This window comes from Acanthochromis polyacanthus, chromosome 18 (genome assembly GCF_021347895.1).
Source record: "Acanthochromis polyacanthus isolate Apoly-LR-REF ecotype Palm Island chromosome 18, KAUST_Apoly_ChrSc, whole genome shotgun sequence".
NCBI lineage: Eukaryota > Metazoa > Chordata > Actinopteri > Pomacentridae > Acanthochromis > Acanthochromis polyacanthus.
Genome location: NC_067130.1, coordinates 22,679,042 through 22,694,289, shown reverse-complemented (window position 1 = coordinate 22,694,289; position 15,248 = coordinate 22,679,042). Strand labels below are relative to the sequence as shown.

Genomic DNA, 15,248 nt, shown 5'->3' with positions numbered 1-15,248 from the left:
GGGCCCTCCCTGGCCCCTTGGCTCTGGGGGCCCTCTGCATCAGTACCAGTGGTCTTACTACCTGCCTCCCCCACTGCTCTGTCCCAGGCATGAACTGACCGTGACGTCACCTGTTGGTTTCAATGCCGAGAAAATTAAGCCCGGATTTTGCTACTGTCTGGTTGCCATTTTGGATTTTTTGGAGCCAGTGACGTAAAAAGCGTCATCAAACAGGCTGGACCGGAGAGCAACTCGGGGCAGGACCAGTCAATGGAACTGTCAATCAAGTATAGCCACGCCCCCTGGCTCCGCCAACTTTAGCGATTTATTTAAAATTCAGTATTGATTTATTTTAAGATCGGCAACCCGATCTCTCATTTTGGCCATGAAAACTAACGGGAAAAAAATCCCGAGCTGTAGAAAATCAGTCTGTCAAGTTTTATTTTTTCCAAAAATGAATTGGGGCAAAAGCAAAAGCTTTTTGGAGCCAACCCTAGCGGACGGCGTGATATCCTCTGTCCTCTTGGGCCAGATCCACACCAGACTGCCTCTTATTGTGCACTTCACATTTTTCACACCTCACTGTAAATAACAACTTTTAGGCACATATCCCTATAGAAAGTGAACACAACTGAAATCACTAATCACTAATTCAATGTCTTCAAAAAAAAGTCCAGGCCCAGATGGTTTCACAATAGAGTTTTATAAAGAGTTCTGGAAGGAAATTAAACCTATCTTTATGGATATGATAAATAACGTATGCCACACAAAAATACTTCTGCAGTCAATGAACCAAGCTTATATTAGTCTTATACATAAAAGTGGAAAAGATCCTGCTCAATGTTCTTCGTACAGACCAATCAGTCTTCTAAATCACGACTACAAAATTATTACAAAGTTATTAGCTAGAAGACTTGACTCTGTTTTGCCTAAACTGATCAATCCTGATCAGTCCGGTTTTATTAAAGGGCGCTATGCAGCGGATAATATAAGAAGAGTTTTAGATGTAATAAATTGTATCAACAACCGTCAAGAGCCTTCTCTGCTTCTCTCATTGGATGCAGAGAAGGCTTTTGATAGGGTGGAGTGGAGCTTTTTGTTTTCTATATTGCACAAATTTAACACGGGTAATAACTTCTCTGAATGGCTTAAAATGTTTTATACTTGCCCAAAAGCAGCTGTCTTAACCAATGGTACTTGCTCTGACTTCCTCCCTCTAACTAGAGGGACGAGGCAGGGATGTCCTTTGTCCCCACTGTTATTTGCCATGGTCATCGAACCGCTCGCGTCTGGTGTCAGGGATAACATAAATATTAATGGTTTAAAAGTGGGCGATAAGGAACACAAAATTTCTTTGTACGCTGACGATATTCTTCTGTATATAACAGATCCAGAAAAATCAATCGTACATTTGCAAAAGACAATTAACAATTTTTCAAATTATTCAGGTTATAAAATTAATTTTTCAAAATCTAATGCTGTCCTCTTTCACCAGACGCCAACGGAAAAAATGTTCGCATCTTGTACCTTTAATTGGACAACAGAGGGTTTCAAATACCTGGGCATTAACATTACCCCAAATCTAGATGATTTATATAGGGAAAATTATCTATTTCTCATGGATAAGGTCAAGTCGGACCTCCTAAATTGGAGTACTCTTCCCCTTTCATTATTGGGGCGGATAAATGTCATTAGAATGAATATTCTCCCACGATTTAATTTTTTATTTATGATGATTCCTTGTTACCTATCCTTAAATTTTTTCAAATCATTAAACAGATATCTTACTAAATTTATTTGGAGTGGTAAAAGACCCAGGATTAGTCTTTCGACTTTGATGAAACCACAATCCCTGGGAGGACTGAATCTTCCAAACTTCCAACATTACTTCTGGTCAGCTCAATCACGAAATTTAATGTCTTGGGTATTGGATAGACAGGAATCCCAGTGGATACAAATAGAAAAACACTCTGTTGAACCATTTCCTTTGAGCTCTCTTATATTTGTAAACAATTTTGAAAAGATTAAAGCTATACAGCTTAGCTTCACTATTAGGAATACTTTGCAAACTTGGAAAGAATGCAGAAAAAACATGGTGCTAGTAAATGCATTTCAATGTATTCTCCTATTTACTTAAACCCAGACTTAACAAATCAAACTACATGCATCAATATAAGTGAATGGACAAACCGAGGTATTAACCAATTTAAAGACTTATTTAAAGATAATATACAAATGAAATCATTCAGTGAATTAACCCTTTACGCTTCAGTGCGTCGTAGGTGTACCGCCGGCGGTACACCTACTAATTTGCATAGGAATTTCAAGAATGTCCGACGGCTGCAAACACGATTATACAAACACTATACGCCGATGGAAAGCTGAGATTCTCATGAATCCGCCGGTATAAACCACTTTCAGATGTGATTACCACAGCGGGTGAGAAAAACACATTTGTCCGACAAAAACAAATATTCATCCATCCGTTCTCTATACACGGCTTCAACGCACACAACGCGACTCACATTTCCGGGTTCATTATTACACACAGAAAAAAAGATTCCACAAAAAACGGCCATAATCCAACCTTTTACATCCAGACAACACAAGCCAGTAAACTATTTTGTCCAAAACATGTCCTGAAGTCGGTATAAAATCCCTGAATCGGTCGTTTTCAAGGAAATGCACCTCGCGATGTGCGTCCAATATTCCCTGTATTTTTCGTAATTTTTTAAATTTAAAAATAGAATATTAGCGATTTTTTTGTACTGAAAACGGCTGGAATTGACTGAAGCTTAAAGGGTTAAGAGAAGAGTTTAATATTTCTAATAAAGACTTTTTCAAATTTCTACAAATCAGGAGTATTGTCCAGTCACTTATAAAGAAAAATAAACTAAGAACAGAACAATTGGAAATTGAAGATCAGATATTAACAGCCAATACAATTAAGGGAAAAATCAGCAAGTTTTATAACTGTCTCGCAGTGGGAGGACAGTCATCTCTTCTACCATTAAAAAGGATTTGGGAGAGGGATTTAGGATTGACCTTTGAAGAAAGTGCATGGTCTAACATATGCAAATCTGTATATTTCCCATTTATTAGTAATAAAATTAAAGAAGCTAATTTAAAATTTATCCACAAATCATATCTATCACCCAGAAAGATGAATAAAATATCAAACAGCATTTCTGCAAACTGCCCTCGACGCAAAACGGGAGATGGAACATTTTTGCATATGTTTTGGGAATGTAAATGTTTGACAGTTTTCTGGAGGTCAATCCATTCCTTTACAAAAAAATACATTACAGAAGTCATATGAACTTAAACCTAATTTCTATTTGTTGAATGACACACAAAACCTCCCTTTAGATAGAAAGAAATGTAGATTACTACTTACAATAACATATTTTGCAAAGAAATGTATACTTCTGTGTTGGAAGGATCACTCTCCTCCCATTTTTAAGACATTTCTTGCCCAAGTTTCAGACTTCTTACCATTGGAGAGGCTAACTTTTGAAAAATATGGTCAGGGTCAAAGTTTCACAGAACTATGGAATCCATTACTTTCAAGTTTGAATACTTTTGCAAAGAATGACTGAAAATCAGTAGACATTGGTGTTCCTTATAATGCGCAGACTATAAAAGTAGGTAAATAGTGTAAACGATGGTTGCTGCTTCTATTCTCTTTCTAGGTAGGGATGTCGTAGAAGTGACCTATATATGTGAAAGGTGATTTGTTGTGACAAAACTTTTTTTTTTTTTAATTATTACGTCCGGACACTTGAAAATACAAAACAAAAAACAAAACAAAAGTAATTAAAAAATAAATGAAAGAAACGGAAGAGTAAATTAGGTAATTGATAAAAATTAATGGTTAAATTAATTCAATATTAAAAAGAAAATGACAAAAAAGTGTCTGTTAATTTACTCAAATCCTCAAAAATAAGAAAAGAAGGGAGAAAAGGGGAAGAAGGGGGAAAGGCGGAAGAAAAGAAAGGAAGAGAAGGAAAGGGAAAAGAATGAGAAGGAGAAAAGGGAAGAAGGGGAGAGAAGGAAAAAAGGGGAAAAAGAAAAGGGGGAGAAGGAAAGAAAGGAAAAAGGGAGGGGGAAGAAGGAAAGGGAAGGAAAAAGGGAAGAAAAGAAGGAAGGGAAAAAAAAAACAAAGGTAAACATATTAATCAAATTATTTCAAACTATAGATTTATCCAAATTAATATATATATATATATATATATATATATATATATATATATATATATATATATATATAGGATTAAAAGTCTATTAACGAACATCCCTATTGTGAAAAGTGAAATATTATTTGTTTTTATATATATTTTTTTTTTGGTTTCGAGTTGTTATTGTATTTGTTTATTTATTTTACTTTTTTGGTTTTCTTGTTTTATTCTCTTGGTAATATTATGTTATGTAATTATAAAGAATGTGTATGTATGTATGTATGTGTAGGTGCGTCTACGTATTTTTGTAGGTATGAATGTAGATGTATTTGTATCTGTATATATATGCATATATTATTAATTTCTTTTTTGAGTGGATGGGTTGGGGGTTGGGGTGAAGTGGGGCAAAAGAATAGTCTTTTTTTCTGTAAGACATCTGATATGGACCAAGAGAAATTAAAAAAAAAAAAAAGAAAGTGAACACAACAGTTAGGGCCTCGAGGGCAGGTGGGGGCGGGAGCGATGGGCTCTGTGGTGGGGCAGGTGGCAAGGCTATACGGCCCTATCTCTCCCTCATCACCCTCTTGCCTGCCTCCCCTGCTCTCCAATCTTTTTTTTTTTTTTTTTTTTAATGCACCACACACACTCACCTTGGGGGTAGGTCTGGGTTGGCTGACGCCTCGCCCAGCCTCCCTACGTTTAATGTTACACTTTTCACGGTGCAGGGATAATGTTTCCCGTCAGGGATCAGGAAACATATTAATAGGGGAGTAATGGGAGGGTTTCACAGTTATGGCCTCACTGGTGGGATCCGGCCCCCTTACAGCTATGGGGTGGCGGGGTGGACCATCATCTGTGTCGCTCTGGCTGGGGGTCCCCGGGGCCGGGGGGTTGTGGCCTGTGGGGGTTCTCCTGCGTGCCTGACGGGTCCCGGCTGGTGCAGTGGCTCTTGGTGGACTGCGGGGTCTGGATTGGCTGTCCTGGGGGGCGCTCTGGCTGTGGTGCGGGCTGGTGGTGTGTGGTGGCTCTGTCCTGGAGGGGTGTCAGGTCGCATCGTGGGATGTAGGGGCCTTGGGTGTGCTGTGCTCGCCCAGGAGCTGGTGCAAGGTGTATGCGGGGTGCGTTCCTGTTGGCGTCGCCGGGCCCCACTGGTCTGTCCATTTTTACCCTCTGGACTCGCATTGGGACCCGGCTCCGGTTCCCTCTGGCCGGCCTCCGGTGCTGGCCTGCCCAGTGGTGGGCTGGTTGCCGTCCCTTCGGTGGGGCGCTCTGCCCCTGTGTCTCGCTTCCTGGCTGCGTGGGGCCGTCGGTCACCTAGGGGGTGGGGGAGGGGCTTGGGTGGCGGGTTGGTCCTCTTGTCCCGGGCTGCCTGGGTTGGTTCTGGCGTGCTGGGGGTGTCGGTAGCTGCTCCCTCTTGTTCTCGGGGTCCGTGTGGTACACGGTGGCCCCGGTTGCTTTCTAGGGGTGCCGCCCCGTGGCTCCTGTGGCCTGGGTGGGTGGGGGGGCACCCTGTCAGCTTGGCCCTGCATTGCCGTGATAGCTGTTCTGGGCTTCGGGGTCCTTCACATTTGCATGTGCATGTTTGATCAGGTCCCACCAGCTCCAGTCGAGTTACCAAACTGCGTTTGCCGGAAGGTATTATTTTCACCTGCATGGTCTTGCTTGCTTGTGTGTTTGTCTGTAACACTTTGGTTTCCGCGCGATAACTCCATAAAATATTGATGTAGCCTCACCATATCTGGTACACAGGTCTACCATAATAAGACACAGGTCAAGTTCGCATTTGGTGACCGTGACGTCATTTTCAAGGTCACAGGGGTCATCTTTGTCGCTGGATGGTCCAAGTTTGGTAAAACTTCTAGTTTATTTATTTTTTTGTTTTTGTTTTTTCTGTTTTTTTTTGATCAAGGTCTTTTTTATTAACATATCAAGAAAGAGATGAACATATACACGAGCATTTTACAGTTTTTTGTTTTACTCCCCCCACCCCCCACCCCACTCTACAACATCAACAACATCAACAAACTCAGCAGCCAGAGACAACAAAGCAACAACAGTAAAATAAAATAACAAAAAAATATAGAAAATAATAATCTAAAAAAAGCAACTTAATGATAAATGATACATGACATATAGTAAGAACGTACATCCATGACTATTGTAGTCCAATTTCATCTGCATTCGCTTTCTCCAAGAAGTCCAAGAAGGGCTGCCAGGCAACAGAGAATTTCTGAAGTGACCCTTTTATAGTATATCGAATTTTTTCCAGTTGAATATAGTACGTGACCTCCCTTGTCCAATGTCCATATACAGGTGGTAATGCATCCTTCCATTTTTGTAATATCATCCTCCTTGCCAATAGAGTACAGAAAGCTATCACATTAGTCTGTGGCCCAGTCAAGCCGACATCCCTGAGAGCCACACCAAAGAGAGCAATAAATGGGCACGGTTCTAGTGAGGTACCACAAACCCTTGACAAGGTATTAAAGATGGACTCCCAAAAATTCCTCAATTTTGGACAGGTCCAAAACGTGTATTAAGGTTGCAGGCTCACGCCGACAACGATCACACATTGGGTCAAGATCTGCCTTAACTTTGCATAACTTTGTTTTTGACCAGTGAAGGCGATGCACAATTTTGAATTGGATTAATGAATGTCTAAGACAAATAGAGGTGGAGCAGATTCGGTCAATTATTTCCTCCAAATGTTCATCCGAAATTTGCTCGCCTAAATCTTCCTGCCATTTATTCCTAAGTGACTCCAGAGATGCCAGCCTCTGTGTGTGCAACAGCGCATATAATAACCTTATAGCATGTTTTTCATCCGGTTTGCACAAGGATGGTGAGGGACGCGATGGGAAGAGGTTAACATTATAGGCAACAAAGTTCCGGAGGTGCAGATATCTAAAAAAGAGATCATACATTGAAACTATGCCGCGTTCTGACCACATACTAAATGCCCCATCTGCAATTGAAGGAACAAACATACAATGTCCTTGAGGTGGTGCAACAAGTGACAGTTCTGTAAGTGCAAAGTGGCGTGTAAACTGGTACCATATTTTTAGAGAATATATCACAAGAGGATTCAGGGTGAAGCTAGATATAGGCCGTGCCAGTGGTAATTTAGCACAGAGCAGAGAAACCAATGACACCAGACCAGTCGATGAATTTTCTATGGTTACCCATGGCAGCATGGTGTCATCTTTTTTTTGTCCAAAACAGAATTGACCTTATATTAGCAACCCAATAATAAAATAAAAAAATTGGAAGTGCTAGACCACCTGCTGCTCGAGGTCTTTGCAATATATTATGCTTAATTCGAGGTTGTGTTTTGTTCCAAATAAATGATGAGAGCAGGGTGTTCAAGTTGTTAACCCCTTAAGCTTCAGTGTACCGCCGGTGGTACACCTACTAATTTGCATAGGAATTTCAAGAATGTCCGACGGCTGCAAACACGATTATACAAACACTATACGCCGATGGAAAGCTTAGATTCTCATGAATTCGCCGGTATAAACCACTTTCAGATGCGATTACTACAGCGGGTGAGATAAACACATTTGTCCGACAAAAACAAATATTCATCCATCCGTTCTCAATACACGGCTTCAATGCACACAGCGCGACTCACATTTCCGGGTTCATTATTACACACAAAAAAAAAGATTCCACAAAAAACGGCCATAATCCAACCTTTTACATCCAGATGACACAAGCCAGTAAACTATTTTGTCCAAAACATGTCCTGAAGTCAGTACAAAATCCCCGAATCGGTCATTTTCAAGGAAATGCACCTCCCGATGCGCGTCCAATATTCCCCGTATTTTTCGTAATTTTTTTATTTAAAAATAGAATATTAGCGATTTTTTGTACTGAAAACGGCTGGAATTGACTGAAGCTTAAAGGGTTAAAAAAGGATTTAGTCAAGAATATCGGAATACACTGAAAGAAATATAAAAATTTAGGAAAAATATTCATTTTACCGGTATTGATTCTTCCTCCCAGTGACAGAGGCAACAACTCCCATCTTCCAAGGTCTCGCTTTAATTTAGAGAGTAAGGGTAAGTAATTGGCTTTATATAGTTCGTTACAGTTTCGCGTGATCCAAATACCCAAATATTTAATTTTGTCATAATTTACCTTGAAAGGGGTCGGATAAGTAAACAGAGGTTCGCCCGCCGTCTTGCCAATAGGCATGAGCTCACTTTTCTGAAAGTTCACCTTATAGCCAGATATCTCCCCAAACCCCCCTAAGCAAATCCAGGAGCTTCGGGAGGCTATGTAAGGGGTCAGACACAAATAATATATCATCAGCATGAACCAAGCCACCCCGATTAATACCTTTAATATCGACGCATTGCCTTATGACAATAGCCAGTGGCTCAACTGCCAATGCAAAGAGGAGGGGTAACAAGGTGCACCCCTGCCTCGTGTCTCGTTGGAGTTCAAAAAAAGGGGATATGTTGTTATTGATACGCACTGCAGCTAAAGGAGACGAGTAGAGTACCTTTATCCACGTTATAAAATTAATTCCAAAACCAAATCTTTTAAGCGCATAAAAAAGAAAATCCCATTTCACCCGATCAAATGCTTTCTCCGCGTCTAGCGAAATGATCATCTCTGAAGTGTCTGTTGTAGCGTGACTGTAAATTATATTTAGCAGACGCCTGATGTTAAAGAAAGAATGTCTATCCTTAATAAAGCCTGTTTGATCGGGCGAGATAATGGACGGCAAGGTCTTCTCTAAACGGCGGGCTAGAACTTTAGCTAGAATTTTTGTATCTGAGTTTAGTAGCGAGATGGGACGATATGAACTGCATTCAAGTTGGTCTTTATCAGGCTTAAGAATCAGGGAGATTATGGCTTGTCGTATCGTTGGAGGAAGAGACTGTGATGTGTAGGACTCTTCAAAAACTGACCTTAACTCATTGGCTGCCAGCTGTTTTCAGAGCAAAGAGCCCCATACTGCCAGAGTTTTTAAGAATTTTGACAGATTTTTCAAGATCTACAGAATATCAAGTTCTAAGACTACATAAACACTGAAACTATCGAAAGAAAGGGTAGATTCTCTTCTTTCATCAGGAAAAAAGTTTGTTTCTAGCATTTTCGGTTCTAAAGTTATCGACAGCAGAACATAGGGTCATTTCAGCAAAAACACCTGTTTTTGACCAAAAAACAAAGATAACGAGCTTTTTGTGCAAAGAGGCACATCAATCAGAGCAGTCACTTTGATGCCAATATTTTTTGGTTTAGTAACATCCCACACAACTGAACAGTTGTTTACTTAGAAAAAGCATTTTGAGGTCAACTTTTTAATTTTTTGTTGGCTAAATCATTTATTTACAAACAGCACAAGTCAACATTTTGGTTCACAACAATACATCTTACAAAATATAAACAATCTATTTTTAGGTGTGTGTGTGCTCGCTCCCTCCGCCCACTCGGCTTCGTCAGATGAGCTGGGCGGTGGTGGCGAAACCGAGCCATGACCCTCACCGCTAGCGCGGCTTTGATCGCCAGCGGCTGTTGGCAACGGCGCTTTTTGCTGTCGCCCCAGCAACTCCATCCTTTGATGGCCACTGTCTTTCTCATTCTTGTGGCCCACCTCAACACTCTCACGTTGCCACGACAAATACTTTCTTTTAACGTTAGCTGCCTGAGCTGTTCCAATCGACCACGCTTCGCCATCTTCTCTCTTAATCCAACAACTTCTTAATACGCCGCCGCCACTTCCCAATCCTGTTGGATGCTGCCACCAAGATGATCTGTTCGTTTTTGCACTAAATTCTATCATTACAAGCCTGATTTTCACTGACAAGCTCCACCAGACTATCCTGCAGCCCCCCCAGTCAAAAAACATGATTGACGTATATAGACGTCATTGGCAGTGAACGTTCGGATTTTAATTGATGTCTATAGACATCAATGGCAGCAAATGAGTTAATAGAGGACTGAGCTGGCTGGAGAATTTCTTATAAAAATCTGATGGATAGCCATCTGGGCCGGGGGATTTTCCAGATTGCATGCTTTGTATAGCTAGCGCAATTTCTGTGTTGGAGAGTGGCATGTCCAAAGTAGTCGCAACGTTTGGATCCAGTTCAGGGATATCAATATTTTGAAAAAAATTCCCTTTGTCAGATGTGTTCTGCGACGAGGGCGAACTATAGAGTGCCTGATAGAACTTTAAGAAGCTTGTGTTTATTTCCGAGGTGTCAGTACATCTTACTCCCTGATCATTTCGGATTTCTGGGATGGACTGATTGGCTGTTCGTTGTCTTAGCTGACGTGCTAGGAGCCTGCCTGTCTTTTCCCCATGCTCATAAGCATAACTTCTTGATCTTGATATAAGACAGTCAGCTTTTTTTGTAGTAATAAGATTATACTCTGTAATAGTAGACGACACTTGTACATCTCAGGTGTGGGTGAAAGAGAGTATGACATATCCAACTGTTGAATCTCATTTATTAATTTAGTGAGGCGCTCTGTTGTAGCTCTCTTTTGTTTCGCACAGAATGAAATGACTTGCCCCCTCAAGTATGCTTTTAAAGACTCCCACACCATTGAAGAGGACATCCCCGGAGTCTGGTTTATACTAAGAAAAAGCTTATTTTCAGAATTTATAAAATTGACAAATTCCTCATCTGAGAGTAGTAAAGGATTCAAGCTCCACTGCCGATAATTTCAACCTACATTGGGAATGCGTAAGGAAACAACTACAGGAGAATGGTCACATATCACAATGGCCTTCTAATCACAACTAACTACTAAGGGGAGAAGTCTTTTGTCTAAAAAAGAGTAATCGATACGTGAGAAGGTCTTATGTACTGCAGAGAAAGAGTATCTACGAGAAGTGGGATTATGAAAACGCCAGACATCTGCAACACCATATGTATCCAGGAAACTTCGTATTAAACGTGCTGATTTAGAAACAGGGATGCTCTTCTGGGAACTGCGGTCTAGGGTTGGTGACAGAACACAGTTCAGATCCCCTCCGAGAATCAGGTGATGTGTTGCCACATTTGGAAGCCGTGAAAACATTTTTCTGAAAAAATCCTGATCATCCCAATTGGGAGCGTAAACATTTGCAAGAATTAAAGGAAACCCATACACCTGTCCTACAATGATTATATACCTCCCTGCTGGATCTGAGTCCACACTAAATGATGTAAATGGCAAGGCCTTATTGACCAGGACAGCGGCCCCTCTCGTCTTAGAGTGGTAGCTAGAGTGATAAATCTGGCCCACCCAGCCACTCTTCAGCCTGGCGTGATCAGAACTACTTAGATGTGTTTCTTGTAGAATGCAACGTCAGTCTTAAGTTGTTGTAGATGAGTAAAAACTTTTTTCCGCTTTACCGGATGGTTAAGAGATTTAACGTTCCAACTCACAAAGTTAACAAGACATCCCTTAGAGTGATTGGAATGATCAGTAGCCATTAAGAGTTAGCTGAATGCAGAATGCAATGTACTTCCTTAAACACAACAAATGTAAAAAGGCAAAAAAGAAAATAAAAGAACACACAAACAATCTGGCCTGGACCCATCCCTAAAATACTGCCAACAATATCACCCAATGTAACATGGTGATAAAACAAACCCTCACAAATGTATCCCCACATCATTTGTTTGGTTCGCTCCAAGCCAACACGAGGCTCCCGCTGAGCCCTTAACACCAATGCACAGTAATTTCTAAAGAGCAGGTACTAGTCACACTTAAACATAAATATAACTTTAGCGCAAAACCATTAAGGAACTGAGTAGTGTTTTGACAACATATTAGCTATAATGGTAACACAGTTTACCAGATTAATATGAGATCTTCACCCCGCCTGCCGTTCTCAGTCCATGCTTAGCGTTCACTGCCGTCTTGATGATGCGTCGCTTAACATAATCCATGGCTTCTCCAGGATCCACAAACTCTTTGTCCTCTCCGTCGTAAGAGATGCGGAGCCGGGCAGGGAACAGTATGCCGAAACGGACTCCTTGTTTATTCCGCAGGGCTCTCCGAACCTCGGTAAACGCCGCCCTCGCCTTGGCAACGGCCGTGGTGTAATCCGGGAAAATAGCAACAGGTTGTCTGTGGAATCGGAGAGGAGCCCAGGTCCGAGCTCGGCGTAGGACCTCCACACAATCCTGATAATAATGGAGCTTGGCTATAATGGCATGCAGCTTTCCGTCCTGTCTTTTTGGCATGAGGCTTCTGTGCGACCGGTCAACCAGAACATCTTTATCCATTCCCAGTAGTTCTTTTAGTAGTTTTGACACAGAAGCCGTGGAGCTGGAGTTCTGTTCCTCCGGGATTCCCAAGATACGAACGTTGCATCTCCTCATCCTACCCTCCATGTCTTCACATTTCCCTCTCAGGTCAGTCAGCTATTTTTGCAGTCCCGACACCGTGGTTTGCAGGCTGACCACCGTATCCGACCATGTCAACAGCCCGCTCTCGACGTTATTGACCGTAGTTTTCACCTGGTCGATCTCATGACGAGTAGCCGCCATGTTGTTAGCAATTTCATTCCTAACCACCTGCAGGTCGGCCTTAATGCCTTCGAAATCTTCAGCAAGTGCTTTTTTCAGCTCCTCTCTAATCACCGTAACAATATCCCCTCTGATGGAGTTAAGTATCTGGAGCTTTATGTGAGACATGTCCAAACCTACGTGCTCCGTACTGGCGGTAGCGGTGCCGGGGCTAGGTGGAGGGTCCGGGTCGGTAGCAGCTTTAGCACTCTGGGCTGAGGAGGCACCAGGCCTAGCCGTGGTTGGGCCGTTGTGCTTGAATTTTCTCAGACTGGAGGCCATGTCCAACGCCGGAGTGATACAAAATACTCGCTCTTGGTTCTTAGGTTGCGGTATAATACCAAAGCATGTGGGTGTAGGTCCAAAAAAATCGACATTGAAACTGCAGAATGATAGTTCAGCGGGAGCCTCACAAAACACGTCTTACTCCATTGCTGGCTTGCTCCGCCCCCCCTTTTGTTTTTTTTTTTTACTTTTGTTTGTTTGTTTGTTTTATTGATGGGTAATTAATAGTCGGGAATAACACAGCGCCTGATATTCTTCAGATGTAATAGCACCGCTTGCTAGTCCCTGTCCCTGTCCGTCCTGTTTCGTCCTGTCCACCCTTTGTTTCCCTGCATGTCATCATTGAGGTGTAGCACTGCCCTCCCTGGCTCTTAACAGGGAATTCTAATAAAGAATGTCAGCTTAGCTTTCAGGGAGGTCTCGTGATGGTCACACTCATGCACTAAATAATAAAATATTTGGCTGCAAGACTAAAATATGCATTAATCTCATAAAATGTTGACACCCCTTCCGTGGAGTTAAAAATGAGAATAAATGCAGACAAAGAAAAAAAAAAAGGAAACCAAGTAAAATAGAATTGTTCTACAATGTGACATTGCCTCCTCTCTACCAGATTTCTGTGGGGATTGATTTTCCCGGACCAATTACTAGAGACCAATTTATCTTCCTGAAACAACCATCATTTTAAACCAACACTGATATGGAGTCATGGCAAAGCAGTATGGTTTCATTGGTGTGTTAAGAGGGGAGCAAATTAAGTAAAAATGAACTACAGTGTGGGGCAATTTTAAGAATACATTGTAGATGAATTGGTTAATCAAGGGTGTCTTATCAGATTGAAGAACATTGTTTAGCAGCCAAAATGCTTCTCCTCCTCTTCCTCCTCCTCTTCCTCCTTTTTCTGTTGTTATTACTTTACCTTGGTGACCACAAGTATCAAATTTCTATTTTTTATGTTATTCAACATCAAGCTAACTAGGAAGCGGTTCACAAAGATCAACAAGGAGATTTATAATTCTGACAAGTGCTAAAATCAGGAGTTGGATAAATTTTGTCCAAATCAGATACCTGATGTTCCCTCTCACTGTTTGTTATAGTAACCTCCTGGATAGCAAGGCAGATGGGATTGAAGTGTCATACAACGCATGCGGCGTGCTTTCTCACATTATGTTTGATGGGTCAGAAGTTTGGTCGATGGAAGAGCCACGAAGAGACACAGTAATGGACAAAATGTGGGATGCGATCCAGAGCTGGGATGTCAGCTCACGCCGCAACATCAACTACAGGTGACTGATTGTTTACGTTGTCCTTCATAATACCACACCAGCATTTGTATATATGTGGTGTCCTTTAGGAATCATAGTTCATCAAATTGAGAAACACAAGAGGAACATCTGCTGCTTTGTGTCTTGTTATCCAGCAGTTACTTTTTATTCATCAAATCCATGTTAGTGTAAACTTGAAAAAGAAAAAAACAGTATAACCATGCTAGAGACAAAACTTAGTAACTCAGACAGAAGGTCGAGTCATGGTCTAGCTGTACAGCCCAGCTGTAAGTGACTTTTCCTGTTTGTGCATTTTTAAATTGAGTTTTATCTCTCAGGTCATTTGAGCCCATCCTGCGACTGCTTCCCCAAAGCATTTCCCCTGTCAGTCAGCACTGGGCCACATGGGCTCTCTACAACCTGGTGTCAGTTTACCGTGAGTATCGAGAGACCACCTCCTCAGTGTTCTGATATACCAGTACTGGTCGCCTGTGTGTCTGTTAAAGGCAGCTAATGTTGACAGCTAATAGACCAGAATAATGTATCGGTCCATAATTATGTACTTAATAGATTTCCAAGATACAGTTTGACATATAAATATTTCTTTCTTTTCTGCTGTGTTGCAGCTAGTATTGGGTAATGATTAAAATTTTGAGCATTGTTTGCATTGTTTTGTGTGAAATTAAATAATTAATTTTAAATAGTGTATTCTGCACTTTCATTTTTAAGGTACTACTATATGAACAAAAGTGCAATCACATTTTTTTGCAGACACTTTAAACACAAAGTGCTTTTTAACCAGTTTCCCTTTACACAGCAGCAGTTAACATTTTGTCTAAATCTCAGCCTAAACATTAATGTAATCAAATTTAAATGAAACTATTAGCCACTGCAAGGGCATTAATGTTTTATCTGGTTTGTTATAGAAAAACTAATACCCTTTAGAGTCCAGAGCCACAATCATAACATTGTAACAAAAACCTTCCCAGCAACAGCAAGTTAACATTTATAAATCTGTATTCTTA

General features: G+C 41.2%; 1 protein-coding gene across 1 annotated transcript in view; it reads left to right on the top strand.

Annotated features, from left to right (window-relative positions):
- zer1 (zyg-11 related, cell cycle regulator) overlaps positions 1–15,248 on the top strand; it is a 44,090-nt gene that overhangs the window by 16,962 nt on the left and 11,880 nt on the right. Inside the window, exons 13-14 of the mRNA XM_022217355.2 lie at positions 14,056–14,244; positions 14,562–14,659. Coding sequence (XP_022073047.1) covers positions 14,056–14,244; positions 14,562–14,659 — 287 coding nt within the window. The remainder of the gene's footprint in view (positions 1–14,055; positions 14,245–14,561; positions 14,660–15,248) is intronic.